Raw genomic sequence first — 16,732 nt, 5'->3', positions numbered from 1 at the left:
AAGAGTTTACTACGTCTATTTGTCGTAATACCCCAGCGCAGGATGTTCTGCGGAATCAAATTTCTTTACTGAAAGCTGAATACAATGTGGCATTGCTCCGTGGAAACTCAAACGAAATTTCTAAGATCAAAAAACGTATTGAGTCTTGTAAAAAAATCTCCGAAGAAAAAATCTTCACGCTATTCACTCCAAAAAGCATAGGTTGACTCTTAAATCGAAACTAGCAGAAATAAGTGCAAATAATGTTGACGCAGTCAATGTAACACATAGTACTCCAGGCCGTCCTCGTATTGAATGTAAGCAGCCTGAGTTACTCAAAACAATTGTCGACATAGCCTTGTTTGGTGCTTCTGCCAACGAACGTCGGCGAAGTGAAATTCTATTGTCAAACCTTAAGCGGCCTTCATGAAAAATTGTTACATCTCGGTTACCAAATATCTAGAAGCGCGACATATTTGCCTGTTAACTTGAGTCGGCCAGAGGCTGATCATCACAAAAGCCATTTGGACCAGCACTTCTGTGTCGCTACAATTAGACCGTTGGAAACGCTGACAAGTATTCTAGGCCCGCTGCAAGCATGCTTTCTATCGCAAGATGATAAAGCTCGCGTACCAATAGGTTTAGCAGCTGCTAACAAGCAGGCACCTGTCTTAATGCATTTGGAGTACCGAGTTTCGCTTCCTGATCACGATTGGATGATAGCCGCCAGACACAAGTTGATACCTAGCGTTGATGCTACATGTGTAATACAAAATGGCGCATTGGACGTCCGGAAGCAGTAACCTACTCTGGACCATCTTATATTGCCATCAGAAGTGGAAAGCGCTTGTCATCGACCGCATCCACACATGCATTTGATTTCGAAAAACTTATCACATTAACTCAATTCCGAAATGTCATAAAAGATAATTGTGGACATTTTAAGCCGGTTATTTTTGTGTCTTCTGACGGAGGCCCAGATGAAAATCCTAGATACGCCAAGGTGGTTGCACATGCAATTCATCATTTTCAAAAACATGACCTCGACGCTATTTTTATATTCACAAACGCACCTGGTAGAGGCGCCTTTAATAGGGTTGAACGCAGAATGGCTCCATTAAGTCGGGAATTGGCGGGGGTAATACTACCTCACGATTCTTTCGGCAACCATCTAGATGGAAATGGGAAAACTGTTGATCCAACATTAGAGAAGATAAATTTTCGTAAAGCTGGTGAGGTGTTAGCTGAAATATGGAGTGGTATGGTCATCGACAGCTACGAAGTATTTGCAGAGTACATTGAAGCAGATGCTAGAGCTGAAAATTTTGTTCCGGTATTACCATGTACTAAGTGGTACAGCACACACGTTCGGGAAAGTCAGTATATGCTTCAAATAGTTAAATGCACTAATACCTATTGCTGTGGACAAATGCGGAGCTCCCTACTTCAAATTTTACATCACCGCTTTTTACCTCCTCCATACCCTCTTCTGCAGACATTAGCTAATTGTCCCAAAACCTGACGCGTATGATGGAAAACATTTCGCGCAAAATGTAAAAAAAGGCGTGAGTACTAGGTACTCATGATATTTGATGTGTAAACATATGCGTAGACAAAGCATAAAAGTACGTTTATATATAAATATGAACTCAATAAAAGCTCGTTAGTTGTTAAAATGGTTGTGCTTGTTATTCTCACAACTCGAGGAAAAGTAAAACTTTTTCTCTGTGCCACCGTGGTCACTTTTTTCTGCTACATATATTATGATATTTAAATATATTTTAACTTAATATTTTATTAAAAATAACNGACAAAGCATAAAAGTACGTTTATATATAAATATGAACTCAATAAAAGCTCGTTAGTTGTTAAAATGGTTGTGCTTGTTATTCTCACAACTCGAGGAAAAGTAAAACTTTTTCTCTGTGCCACCGTGGTCACTTTTTTCTGCTACATATATTATGATATTTAAATATATTTTAACTTAATATTTTATTAAAAATAACTTTACAAACCTCTTTTCCTTGGTAGCGTCAATTTTTGTTTACTTTTACATTTGACATTCCTCCTCTTCTTCGCAAGTATAATCGATAAAACTTTGTTGGACACCAAAAATTTATCGGTTTAATCTGAGATTATTTTATAATTATAATTCTTTTACATACATACACATGTAGGTTAGGTTAGAAATTAAATATTAACTTCACTTAATTTTATACATTTTGCTGATTTATTTTTTTTAATTATTTTCATTTTTAATCTTTTAATACATAAAATTATCGGTATGATTGATAAAATATTACACTTGTATATACTTGTAACTCAAGGGCGTTAAAATATCTTGAAAACACCGCATTAATTACTGTTTTTGAGCTTGTAGTTTGAACATTTCTATTTTTATATATTTCTAAATTTAGTTATTCTTTTAGAAATTTAATCTGTTGTTCTGCTTTATCTGTCGATTAACTCGATGCTTTTTTTGTTCCCGTACTTTTTGCTGTTACTCACTTTTTACTCTCACTTCATAGAGTAATTTTGCTGTTTGACGGGTTAACAGGGTTTTACACGAAAAGTATTGGATCAGAGCTATTATATCATCCATACACATGTATATGTATAAACATATGTTCTTATATGTTCATCAGGTATCAACGGACCCAGTTAAAATGTTTTCAGTATTATTAAAATTTTCGCCTTTTTTATCAATAGAATACTAAACCTTTGCCTAAAACCATGCTATGAACAAAACCACTTGCAACAAATGTGTTCATGCATATGTATGTACATAAATACAAACTTGAGTATGTATAGATATAGGTACATAGCCGTATGCGTGCACGGAGTTTGCATTATCGGAAGTAATAATCATTTGAACCGCATTTCCTCTTGCTCTGCATATGCCTAAATGTATGCAACCATTTGCAATAGCAAGTAAACACGGGGTGCTTCTAATGAAATTAAAAATTTTCTGCTGCATTACAATTCGAAATTTTCTGCTGGGCTATGCGTTACAGCTTCGCAAATTTTACCCCTACCGAAACCAAAGATGTATACACATCAAAAATGATCAAATGCTTTCTGAACGCCCCCTTAGTGAAAGCTCTAAAAGCAGATGCTTTAGGCAGTTGAACACCATTGTGCTCCTGTCTAACTACGGCACCGCAAACGTATTTGCTTACATCTGTTGTAACACAGAATTGCTTTGTAAAATCTGGATACTGCAGTACAGCAGGTGACATGAGTTTATTTTTGAGATGCTTCTTCACAGTTTGTATTCCATTCGAATGGAACATTTTTATACCTTTCATGAGCATGAAATGGTATTATAACTTTGGTCCGATGTTTGTAAGTACCAGAACAAAAAGAGATAGACCCATTAAAATGTATACTTGTATGATCAGAATGTCGAGCTGAATTGATTTAGCCATGTCCGTCTGTCCGTCTGTCTGTCTGTCCGTCTGTTTGTATGCAATCTAGTCTCTCAGTTTTCGAGATATCCGTATCAAATTTGGTATGTGGGTGTATTTTTATAATGTAATAATCATTTGTCGGAACCGGAAGAATCGGACCACTATAACATATAGCTCCCATACAACTGATTGTTCAGATATGAGATTTTTCGTTATAACTCATCCATTTATGCAGCTAGGACCATGAAATTTCGCGCTGTTTTCACTCATTATCAACAGAAGACTTAAAGTGAAAATAACAAAGATCGGGTCACTATAACCTGCAGACCCCATACAACTGATTGTTCAGATATGAGGTCTTTTATCATACTTTGTGCCGTTGCTAAACGGACATTGTTGTTTGGATTTTGTGGTTGATAACTACTTCGTCTTCCTCTTGATCTATTACGTCTTTGATATTGGTTATTGTTATATGTTGTTTCCATAACCTCCGCGTCCACGGGAGTGTTTGCGATTGTTATAGTGGTATTTTCCTCTACAATTGTTATTCCAATATTGGTGCGTTCTTTTATTGTTCTTGTTTAGGAGCATTATTGTGTTTTGCCGCCCAGTTGTTTCTGTGCAGCTATTGAAAAATTTTGAGACGGCCTCATTCATATTATTAAAATTGCCTGCCTCCATTACCAATTTGACTTTTTCGTTAGTGCAGTTTTTGGTCATCGCCTTGACCGCTGCTTGTGTGCTATATTTATTGGCCAATTCTGTTCCCAAGCCATAACTAATATATGCATTTTCTAATGCCCTAGTCAGATCTTTTTTTTTTTTTTTTTTTTTTTTTTTTTTTTTTTTTTTTTTTATAGCAACTGGCTGCCTTACCTTGCTGCCTTATGTTCATAAATTTAGCAGTTATTACTTCAACTGATTCGCATTTGACTGCTATTTTCAGTTTGTTTATTATTTTATCTATTGTGCTTTCGTTACTTATAAGGTTTCTATGGTCAAGGTTATCGCTATGGTCTCATTGTCTTCCTTAATTAGTTGCACCAGTTCCAACGCGTCCAAGAAACTGCGCAGATTTTCTGCTTTACCGTCAAACTCTGGTATGAGTCGCGCGGCATTACTAAGAGACTCTACGGCTGTCTGCGGCATTGCGTTGGTGTTCTCAATCTTTTTACTTTCTTTAGTATTGTCTTTAGTATTTCAATTTGTTTTTCTAGCTTAATTGAAATATTTTGGTCTATACCAAATTTTAAAAGAGTTTTTATTAATTTCTCTTTGAGATCGTTAAATGTTTCGTTGGCTAGTTTTTGATGCCTGGTAGTAAAACGACTGTTATAGGCGTTAATTCTGCATCTAATGTTTTCCATGCTGTTATGCAAGATTTTTAGATGTTTAAATACAGTATTTCTACGTATTGAACGATTTGGGGTGAGACACCTCTGTAATTTTAAAAAGATATTTTTCTGTATTTTAATTTTTTCAACAACAGTTTCCCATGGGCTCATTATACCTGTTCAACCGAGGCGACTCTTTTTAGACATTTTTTTTTTATACTGCCTTTATGCCATTTCACAGTGGCCAATTTTTCGAAAAAGCTGGCCAAAAGTCGAAGCGTGGTACAATTGTAATCAAACCTTGAGTATTCGTCTTTATTTTGGTTGCTGGTTTTAAATTTCACCACATAACTTCGAAATGCAAAATGGCGGATCCATAATGGCTGCTGTGTACGCTTAAAATAATCAGATTTTTAGCAAAACTAAGGTAGTTAAGTATAAAAGGTCATGTTTTCTGCTTTTTTGTTATATAATGTGATGTAGCGGTTAGCAATATACGCTATCATTCCGCAGGGCCTGGGTTCAAGCCCAGTTTCCGACCAACATCAAAAAATAAGAAACAAACAAGTTTTTTGTAATAAAGTCGCCCTTTGGCAGGCAATGGCAAACCCCCGAGTGTTTTCAGCCACGAAGAACAGCTTCTCATAAAAATAAAATCCCCGTTCGGATTCGGCGTACAACTGTTGGTGCCCCCCTTTGTGCGCCAACATCAAGGCGCACGCCACAAATCGGAAGAGAAGCTCGGACAAATACTAACGAGGTCTTAATGTTTGTTTCTAAAAATCTTGATGTTGAAATTTACACGGTAACTGCGGGATTTTGAATGAATCAATAAACAAGACATACATATTTGTTGGTACAGGAATATATTTTTAAGATAACAATTTTATACACCGTCAGACTCGCAGTCATCTGAAGTATCCAAGCTCGTATCTATATTTTCTGATGGCAATTCCGCATCCGCATTTACAACAGTTGATAATAATTTAATGGCATCTGACGACAGTTTATGATTTTGTTTTGGTGGGTTTAAACGTAAACTTGAAATGACAGGGTCCGAGGATACAAGCAGCAGATATTTTTTAATATCGTTATTCCTTGACTCTTGGGCTTCTTCGGAAAGTTGCCAAATTGGCAGGGGTGCCCATGTATGAGCACTCTAATATAGTAGTACTTTCTGACATCATTGGAATTCTAAAAACATCCAATCTTTAAAACATCAAAATCTTGACAGAAATAAATTTTTACATAATTTAAATCTTTTAAACACAAAAAAATTAAGAATCGCGTATAAAAACTGATGTCCAAACTACAGTGGCGGCTTGTGGCAGGTGGTTTTAACCAAGGTGGATGGGAAAAACTTCAATATATATGAAAAAGAAAATTAGACCGCCCATCTCGACCACTCTCGTAACTATTTTCCTAATCCATCATAATGAGTAAACAAAAAAATCAATCCGTGAATATCTACGTCCTACGTCAGTTTTTAGATGGCGTGACAATGAAAAAACATATTTTACATACTCTAGATTACAATGTCCATGAGCGGATACTTGAAAACTGTTATTTTTTTAAAGATAATACCACCATTTTAACAACGACGAAAACTCTAATTTACAAAAAGTTTAGAACGAATTGCTAGCAACAGTCACTTCGATCTCCTGTAACACTAAAAGCCTCGAATCGACTTGTTGTCTCATAACGATACGCAATAGAGCCCTCCTAACAATATAGGATGGTTATGCATACGAATGCATCAATTTTTTTGGACTTTTGGCCAGGGTTTTCCAAAAATTGGCCACTGTGCATTNAGATATTTTTTAATATCGTTATTCCTTGACTCTTGGGCTTCTTCGGAAAGTTGCCAAATTGGCAGGGGTGCCCATGTATGAGCACTCTAATATAGTAGTACTTTCTGACATCATTGGAATTCTAAAAACATCCAATCTTTAAAACATCAAAATCTTGACAGAAATAATTTTTTACATAATTTAAATCTTTTAAACATAAAAAAATTAAGAATCGCGTATAAAAACTGATGTCCAAACTACAGTGGCGGCTTGTGGCAGGTGGTTTTAACCAAGGTGGATGGGAAAAACTTCAATATATATGAAAAAGAAAATTAGACCGCCCATCTCGACCACTCTCGTAACTATTTTCCTAATCCATCATAATGAGTAAACAAAAAAAACAATCCGTGAATATCTACGTCCTACGTCAGTTTTTAGATGGCGTGACAATGAAAAAACATATTTTACATACTCTAGATTACAATGTCCATGAGCGGATACTTGAAAACTGTTATTTTTTTAAAGATAATACCACCATTTTAACAACGACGAAAACTCTAATTTACAAAAAGTTTAGAACGAATTGCTAGCAACAGTCACTTCGATCTCCTGTAACACTAAAAGCCTCGAATCGACTTGTTGTCTCATAACGATACGCAATAGAGCCCTCCTAACAATATAGGATGGTTATGCATACGAATGCATCAATTTTTTTGGACTTTTGGCCAGGGTTTTCCAAAAATTGGCCACTGTGCATTGGTACAGATCGTAGGCAGATTTTGTCAGAACAATTGTTAAAAGCAAGTTAGTTAGCAAAACGTTAGTTGCTTTTGGCGTTTCTATTATTTCGATTTCATTTACAACGTTGCCGTTGTTATCGGCGACTTTTGATTCTGTTTTCCCTATTATATTTTCCTAAAGCAAAGGAATAAAAATTTTTTCTTATTTTTTTTTTATATATTTTCCTATACCTCTAACAAACAATGCACTGGCTTCTTCCGCACTTACATATGCGTCTATGCAGTTTAAGTTTAAGTTCTCGCTTTGACTATTTGCCTAATTTCTCTAAATATGTACTGACCTACTTCTTATATTCTTCTTTTCTCTTGAATTTACAAGTATTTTAAATTTATTTCAGTCTCTGCACATTAAATTTTTACACAAATCTACCTTTTTAGTTACTTTTTATTAAAAATTTTTGAAAAATTTTAAGGGTAAATTATTTACAATAATTTCATTTGTAATACCTATCGTCCCTATGTGTGAGACTGAATTATATGTTTGATTTCCTTGCAAACTGCGTTTTCGCAACGGTTGCAAGAGAAATCTAAAAATATATATATATTTTTTTTTACATAGGGTGCTTATTCAGCACTCCTTTGCTAGACGTCTTCTTTCTGCTTGCCAATNAGCCTCGAATCGACTTGTTGTCTCATAACGATACGCAATAGAGCCCTCCTAACAATATAGGATGGTTATGCATACGAATGCATCAATTTTTTTGGACTTTTGGCCAGGGTTTTCCAAAAATTGGCCACTGTGCATTGGTACAGATCGTAGGCAGATTTTGTCAGAACAATTGTTAAAAGCAAGTTAGTTAGCAAAACGTTAGTTGCTTTTGGCGTTTCTATTATTTCGATTTCATTTACAACGTTGCCGTTGTTATCGGCGACTTTTGATTCTGTTTTCCCTATTATATTTTCCTAAAGCAAAGGAATAAAAATTTTTTCTTATTTTTTTTTTATATATTTTCCTATACCTCTAACAAACAATGCACTGGCTTCTTCCGCACTTACATATGCGTCTATGCAGTTTAAGTTTAAGTTCTCGCTTTGACTATTTGCCTAATTTCTCTAAATATGTACTGACCTACTTCTTATATTCTTCTTTTCTCTTGAATTTACAAGTATTTTAAATTTATTTCAGTCTCTGCACATTAAATTTTTACACAAATCTACCTTTTTAGTTACTTTTTATTAAAAATTTTTGAAAAATTTTAAGGGTAAATTATTTACAATAATTTCATTTGTAATACCTATCGTCCCTATGTGTGAGACTGAATTATATGTTTGATTTCCTTGCAAACTGCGTTTTCGCAACGGTTGCAAGAGAAATCTAAAAATATATATATATTTTTTTTTACATAGGGTGCTTATTCAGCACTCCTTTGCTAGACGTCTTCTTTCTGCTTGCCAATTCCTTTTCCAGTTCCAGCAACTCCTTAAAGATCTCCTTCAGCTCTTCTGGGGTGTGCTTCCTTTGGACTTCTTCTTTTAGATGCGCTCGCCGCCGTAGCTGTTTATTCCTTTTTCCACCTCTTCTCCTAGGTGGACGCACGATCGGTATTGCCGTTTTCTTTTCTTGTTATCGTTGTTGTTGTTTCTCTTTAATTTGTTGTGACCGTTGCCTTGCCCTGTATTCTTGAATGGACAACGGCCGTGGTCCCGCAGCAGGATCTTTCTTGTAACGACTTTGACATTTATAGACCCAACACGTTGGTTTCAGCGCTAATATATGTTGATGCAGTTTCAAACATGCAACATGCTGATTTCAGCGCGTGAGTATAGTATGCCTATATGGATGCCGTTTTACACACACAACACGTTGATTCCGTAGATGATGATTGTAATCTTGATTGTTCGTTTGTGACGTTGATGTTGGTACTAGCAGAAACTTCACTCAATATAATATATTATTATGTCCCACTTTCAATCACATATTTATATATTTTTCTTTTCACTGTTCATGTCACTGGCAGGATCGCCATGAAGTGACAACGTCTTGATTTAAGCTTTAAATTCAACTGAACTTTATTCATCACATATTTTTAAGTTAAGCCTAATTCTTTGAAGAAGGAGCCAGACGCTTACGCTGCAGATTTAAAATACAGTATATTCTGCCTAGCTGCACATCCTTCTTTACACGAAAAACTTGTGTACTTAACCGAAAAAGGCACTTAAGCGAATTTTTTTTACTACTTCAATGAGGGAGGTATACGAATCCCTATGAAACCACATAATGGAGAAGCACTTACCACGTAGAAATTACTGCAATGGGAAATTTTTACCGAATGGTATCTAATTATCTATATAACTACATAAATTGATAGCTATTTTCGTTTTTCTGCGAGATGAGTAAAATTAATAAAAGCTTGCAAAATAAGGTAATTGTAGGGCCAGTGCAGGTAAACGTAATACTTTCTTTGATAATTGATACTAGTTGCACAATTTATAAGGCAGGTAACGCCAATGTGCAGGTACGTTGAATGCATCTATCCGAGCAGTTTCCTTATAAATGTTAAAAATAATGCCTCTGATGCGCATTTTGGGGTAGGTATCTTAAATGTGCACTTAAGCATAAAGTGAGCAAAGCAAAATATACTGTATAAACGAAAAGCTTTGCGATCGTTCTCACGCTAGAATTTCTGAATGCGCAAAACGTGCAGTTTATCAAAATGTATTAAATAAATATACGCCGGATATGCATGCTACTTTGTGGTTATTGTGTTGCAACTATGTAAGCGTATAACAGTAATCGTGCTATTCCTTTCCCGATTTTTCATGTATCAGGTTTAGTAAAAGGCAAAAGGTTCCACCACATTCCTTCCGGCAAAACCCCAACCAAGTTGTGCAGGTGAAGATAAAGAAGTTTTGAATGCAAAATCTAGTCTATTCATTGGACAGCAGTTGAACCAACATACGCCGGTAATCCAAAATCATCACACGTAAGTCAGCCACTTTCTTGTCACCATCCCATTGGAAACGAGCTAACCAACAACCGTAAATCGAGATTCCTGTTTGGACCAACAAACCAAGGTCAAGCAAATCAACATGAATTATATAAAATCACTGTTTTCTTGAAAAGTTACCAAGATACAATTTTAATTTTGATCGGTGATGATTACTGAAACATCGACTTTTGATATTCTGCAACAATATTGTGAGTGGTTTTCATGTTGGATTAAATATTTTTCTACACTACCGTGAGTGACTTTTGCTAAAATTTAGAAATGAAAACTTATCAAACCAATTTCTGTAGGTGTAGGAAAAACTATTTTATACTTTTTACTCAATTTATAGAAACGTGGTATGTTTAAAAAGTTTTTTTTTTTTAATTTGATTTTTGTTTTGGTTTCTTTGACAAATATATATAAGCAGACTCTTTGCTTACCTGAGAATTAATAGGCAATGACTCCAACACCTTCACTGAATATTCCCTGCGTTCAAACATCGGTGGATTATCGTTAACATCCTGAACCTCCACGAGTATGGTGAGGTTCGCCGATAAGGGCGGTTTACCGCTATCCGTAGCTGTCACAATCAATGCATGCCGCAGTGCTGTTTCATAGTCAAGGTGTCGTGACAATGTTAGGTGGCCGGTGCGTGCATCGATTGCGAAAAAATTATTCTCCTCCATAGCACTACGACTTATGGTAGAAGTTAATCCCATACCCGGTAAGGAGTTGGAAAGCGAGGGAAAACCTGCAGCATATTCAGATGTTCCTGCGGTTGCAATGCGATTGCGTGTTGCTAGCGCCCCTGTCGGAGAACCTGTGAAGGTGTTTAGAGTTGGCCGAGGCGACAGAATTTGTGCTACGGTACTTGCGTTGCTAAAGTATTGTTGTTGCTGTTGTACTGAATAGTGGTAATCGGTGGAGAGCAAATGTAGCATGTAAGTGATCTCACTACTTTTTCCAGAGTCTTTGTCGTGTGCATGCGCCGCATAAAGTGGAGTGTCGAGTTCAACATTTTCTGGCACGGATATGCGTACCAAGTTCGTTTCGAATTCGGGCGCATTGTCATTGACGTCCTCGATGTCGATGGTGACCTGAGGAAGAAAATCAATATGCTATTAACAGGGAATGGATTTTTAGGACCCAAAAACCTATAAAAAGGCTAAATTAAATAACGAAATACGCTAGAAAAGGCAAAATAAAATAGCAAAATAGCCAGGGGAAAAGGCACTAGAATGCGCAAAAAAGGCAAAAGAAGGCACCAAAAAAAGACAAAAATCCCAAAATTTAAAAAAAAAATATTATTTTAGAAATGTTTATTTTCAAAGTAAAAAGAAAAAACTATGAACTAGTTTCATTATATGAAAAACTTGTACTTTGACTATTTTCCCTTTTCGAGTTTTTAAATAACAAAACTTAAATCTCTATAGTTGTAGTAACATTGGCCCAAAAGTTGCATTTTGAAGTCTTCTGGCAGCATTTTCATTCGATTTTTGCGAAGAAAAGCCTTGAATATAGTAAACGTTCGCTCGACGTGAGTTGATAGAAGTGGCGTCCAATTTAAATATGGAACCTTTCAAACTTTCATATTACTAGGAATAAACCTTTTTCCTTGCCTTTTACAATTAAAGGTAAAAAAGGCAAATATCTTAAAAAAGGCAACATCAAATGAGTATACATATATGGAATCAGGGAAAGCTAAATCGTAAATATTCTTAATTGAATAAACTCTATCACTTTAGCAGAAAAAAGGCAATTTCCATAAAATCCGTTCCCTGGTTATTCACAATACTAGGCATCATTTCGTATTTTTTTACAAGCTTTTATTTAACTTGCTCATCCCCTGGAAAATTCCAGTCGATTATAAACTAATTTCCCGACAAGCTACAGACTTTCAATTTAAAATATAAATAAACTCTCTAGATAGTCCAGGTGTCTGGATACAAGGGCGGTCAAAACACAATGAAATTTATGACTAACAGAGCGCAATTTTCTAAATAACGTAAAAGCGCTATAAGAGAGAGGGTAAAATAACACAAACGGCAATAGCACAAATTTGTACTATTTCCTAATTGAATGTGAAATAACACAAATTTGCTTTATTTTATTTCTCGTTGAGCAATTAGACCAACTTTTAAAATTAACAATGGAGTAATAAAGCAAAATAGTGCACATCACCCAGTTATATTTCACAGAATGGACGGATTTGTAAGTCTACAATTTTGAAAGTGCGTTCTCGTCCCCCGGCCCCCTCCCTTCCTTTCGCAATTTTGAACTAGTGACATTATAACCGTTTGGAAAACAGAATAATAATAAAATGACACTAGTTATCACTTCTGAAAATGATTTTTAATGTTCAAGTAATGGGAATTATTGCGTATGGTGTTATTGCATGCACCCCACCCATGGTGGAAATATGTATAATACCAGGTGAAGTAATATTAGAGAGAGAAGAAAGATTTTGACACTGCCTTATTTGTAAATTTGCCTATACGGCTGCCGAATTTCAGAATATAAAGCGAGAAAGCTGTTTTATTACTTCACCGGTAAACATATTTGTTTAATTTTATTTTTGGAAAGAAACAAAGGTCTCTTTCCTTCTGTCAGTAAACTGTTTTTGTTACAAATATGTAGTATAATACCATGTTCGGACCGACATCTTTCTTGTTTTACTTCGTGCTACGTCGCGTTGCACCACGAAGCAGGTAGCAAAACGAACGAATTGCTATTTGTAGCCGGAGCAGTAGCAGAAAGAACTAGAGCAAGACGGAGCACAGCAACAAAATAAAAATTTCACTATTGCTATTGATGTGCTATCGCTCTGCTCTTGCTCCCGGAGTTGCTACTTGTGCTCCGTTTGGCCATAGAGAAGAAGGATAATAACAAACAGCAATTATTAGTGAATGTCGTACCCGTTCTTTTAATACAAATTTGCGAGCTAATAACTAAACATGTCATCACGGAAAAACGCTTTTAAAATTTCGAAATATTTTGATCCCCCTGACGATGGAAACCTTAAATGTAAAACTTGTAATAAAATTTAAAAAACCGGTCGAACATTTAATTTAAGAAAGCATTTATTACAAGTCCATAAAGTATGTGTAGAAAATGACAAACATTGCCCTCCTGCAGTGTTGGCTCTATTAGAACTATTAAGCACCAGACGACAAAAGTTAAAGTTAATAAAAAAGAATTGATTCGGTCTTATATATTGTATTGAACTCACAAAATATGAAAAACATAATCAATCCCATTTGCCAAGGCTTTAAAGACAAGTGCGGAAAAATTTTTATTTTAAATGTTAATAAATGCAAGGGTGTTTTAAAACTTGTGACAGAAAATATAAGAATTAAAATACAAAAGGAAATGAAATATCGTCTCATATCTTTGAAAATTAATACTGCCACTCGGCTTTCCAGGAACATCTTCGGAATCAGTGCCCAATTCATCACTAATAACGAAATACGTTCGCGGATTCTTGTAATGTCAGAACTTAAGAGAGTTGGTGCAAATACATCGAAAAATCTCGCAAAAGAAATTTTATCGGTATTTGAGAAATATGATATTCATTTAAGTCAAGTTGTGTCAATAACATCTGACAATGGGGCAGACATGCTAAAGACTTCGAATATATTATCCCATTTTTATAATAGCGGGGACGATTTTGATGTAAATACAGCAGTAGAAAATATTGAGTACACCAAAAATATTGATAATTTTGAAAACGCAGATGATGTTCGGATGGATGATATTCAAATATGCCGGTGTGCTGCACACACTGCGCAACTTTGCGCCACTTACGTAACCAAAAATTTAGAAATGAGAAGATATTTGCTTCAATGTCGCAACATGTGTAAATACATTCGGAAGACGTCCAACGATTATCGGGATGTGTTTGAATTAAAACAATCAAAATTACCCCAATTGGATTGCCCAACTCGATGGGGATCTACGTACCACATGATTGATAGTCTTAATAAAGCAAAAGACATATTATCAGGGCTGTTGTGGAAACTGACCTTGTCGGAATCGGAATTGAAACCGATGAAAAATTCGCGTTGGTGTCATGCATTCCGATATTATCGGTTTGATGTTCGAATCGGAATTAATATCGGTTTTTGGTGTCATAGAAATTAATTTTATCGGTTTGCTTATCGGAAACAAACCAAGCAGCTGATCGCTGTCAGAATTGTATTTGCGTTTTGTTCTTTCTTGGTGGATATTTTGCTAATATGTGAGTACATTACGTAAATTAATTTAAAATGTGTATTTTAATCTCTAATTATTAGGGGAAAACACAAGAACAATGTACAAAATTCCATTATAGTGGAATTCATGGAAAATAGTCCCGATATCGCAAAAAGCTACACGAAACGCGATAAGCCCCTTCTTAATGCTCTTTGGGAAGAGCTAACAAATTCCCTAAATAGCGCAGGCCCACCCCAAAAGGATGCTAATGGATGGAAGAAGGTAGGTGTTAAATTCAGCCTCAATGTGAGTTCTATTAATTTTGTTATTCTCAGACGTGGACTGAATGGAAGAGTGAAATTTAAAAAAAAAAATTATCACACAACAAATGCGAAGCTCGAGCGACTGGTGGTGGGCCCTTTACCGAACACCAACTAACACAATTAGAAGAATCGGTTGTACGTATATGTGGAATTGCTCAATCGGTCTATGATGTTACAGGCGTTGCACTTGGCCAAACAGAATCTGCGAAGGACCTTCTCAACGAAGAAACGAACAACGAAGTGCCCTCAACGTCATCTAAGCGGCAAGTGGAGCCCTCTAATTTTTCTAGCACCCCAAACGAACTACCATCAACGTCAAATAAGCGACAAATGGAGCCTTCCACTATTTGTAGCACCCCAAAAAGGCCAAGAGTGGAAAGCACAGGGCAACGTTTAAAGATATTTTTAGATGAGGAAGCCGAAATAAAGTTGGAACTGAACGAGAAGTGGGATGAGCTGATCAAAATTAGAAAAGAAAACGAAAGAAGTTTTAGACGTATGTATCGTGCTGTCGACAACTTTGTGAGCGTCAGTACGCAAATTTTAACAGTGCTGCAAGAAAGAAATCAAATTGAAAAACAGCGACTGGATCTCCAAAAACAACCAAATGCTAATAAGTGATCTCATTTTAAATGAAAAATAGTTTTTAAGTTTTAAGTACCTTGTAATCTGAGAAAAAATTTAAGACTTATTTTTATTTTTTTATGTACATACGTACACATACATACACTGGAAATGAAAAGTGAGTGCATGGTGATGTTTGATGAATATTTGCAGTATTTTTTATGTTAATTTTTTTGTTATTTTTTATAAAAATGTGGTTCATACTTTAACCAAAATCACACAAGTCAAACTTTATACAGAATTTAGAAAAATTCTAAGAACTTTCATCAAAATTTTGAACTTTTTAATCCGAATTTTTAGAAAAATTTTGGGTATGCAGATACATACATCAGTTGTAAAATTTTAGTAAAATAAGTGCAAGTTTTGTTTTAGTTTTATAAAAGCGTTGATTTAGTTTTATAAACTGCCCTTTTATATACAAAAAACGCAAAATTTGTAAGCAGAAACAAGAAAAATCAACGCGATTCTTTAGCCTTTTAAAACTTGCACTTATTTTACTACAATTTTATAACCGATGTATGTATGTATCTGCATACCCAAAATTTTATGAAAATTCTTAAAATTTTTCTAAATTCTTAATAAAATTTGAAAGTTTGACTTGTGTGATTTTGGTTTAAGCATGAACCATATTTTTGTAAAAAATAACAAAAAAATTAACATAAAAATACTGCAAATAATCACCAAAAATCACCATGCACTTGCCTCATCTCCAGTGTATACAGTCATGTGAAAAATAGGAGGCCTCGAGATTTTGGCCAGTTTTGGTTAGTTTTCTTTTGTTTGTTTAATTTTTTAACAAAAATACACCTCATTATCTGACAAAAAACACATAAGTCTAAATGTCAAGCTTTGTAGAAAAATTCAACAAAATTTTACAACAGCAAACTTTATTACTTGAAACTTGTACTGTTACGCTAGAACTTAATGAGCTACAAAACTTCCTACTTACAAATTTTCTAAAAATTCGAAACAAAAAGTTTGTTGTAAAATTTCGTTGAATTTTTCTACAAAGCTTGACATTTCGGCTTATGTATTTTTTGTCAGATAATAAGGTGTATTGTTATTAAAAAGATTAAACAAACAAAAGAAAACTAACCAAAACTGGCCAAAATCTCGAGGCCCTCTTATTTTTCACATGACTATGTATATGTATAATATATGCATTGCATATCTACATGCGATATACATATTTGTACCTCGAAGTTCACTCGTGAATTAAATTCTTTAATTTCAACAACCAAACTTAAATAAATTTATTACAAACTGTTAGCTATTTCGTCTCTTATTCTCTTTCCTTCACTTTGTAGCGACGGATTGGGGGTTGTAGGACATGACATTCTCTTTTGGTACA

General features: G+C 35.1%; 1 protein-coding gene and 1 pseudogene across 1 annotated transcript in view; one reads left to right on the top strand and one right to left on the bottom strand.

Moving 5' to 3' along the window:
* Positions 1 to 11,044, bottom strand: part of ds (dachsous cadherin-related 1) — a 389,037-nt gene extending 377,993 nt beyond the window's left edge. Inside the window, exon 1 of the mRNA XM_017630280.1 lies at positions 10,684 to 11,044. Coding sequence (XP_017485769.1) covers positions 10,684 to 10,962 — 279 coding nt within the window. The 5' untranslated portion in view covers positions 10,963 to 11,044. The remainder of the gene's footprint in view (positions 1 to 10,683) is intronic.
* A 3,363-nt stretch (positions 11,045 to 14,407) lies between these two features.
* LOC108374274 (uncharacterized) lies at positions 14,408 to 15,378 on the top strand (annotated as a pseudogene).
* Positions 15,379 to 16,732: the final 1,354 nt, after the last annotated feature.

The sequence above is a fragment of the Rhagoletis zephyria genome, unplaced genomic scaffold, assembly GCF_001687245.7.
Source record: "Rhagoletis zephyria isolate East Lansing unplaced genomic scaffold, Rhagoletis_zephyria_1.1 Rzeph_scaffold_00087, whole genome shotgun sequence".
NCBI classification, from domain to species: Eukaryota; Metazoa; Arthropoda; class Insecta; order Diptera; family Tephritidae; genus Rhagoletis; species Rhagoletis zephyria.
The sequence above is the reverse complement of the archived record's forward strand: the minus strand, read 5'-3'. Positions and strand labels throughout refer to the sequence as shown.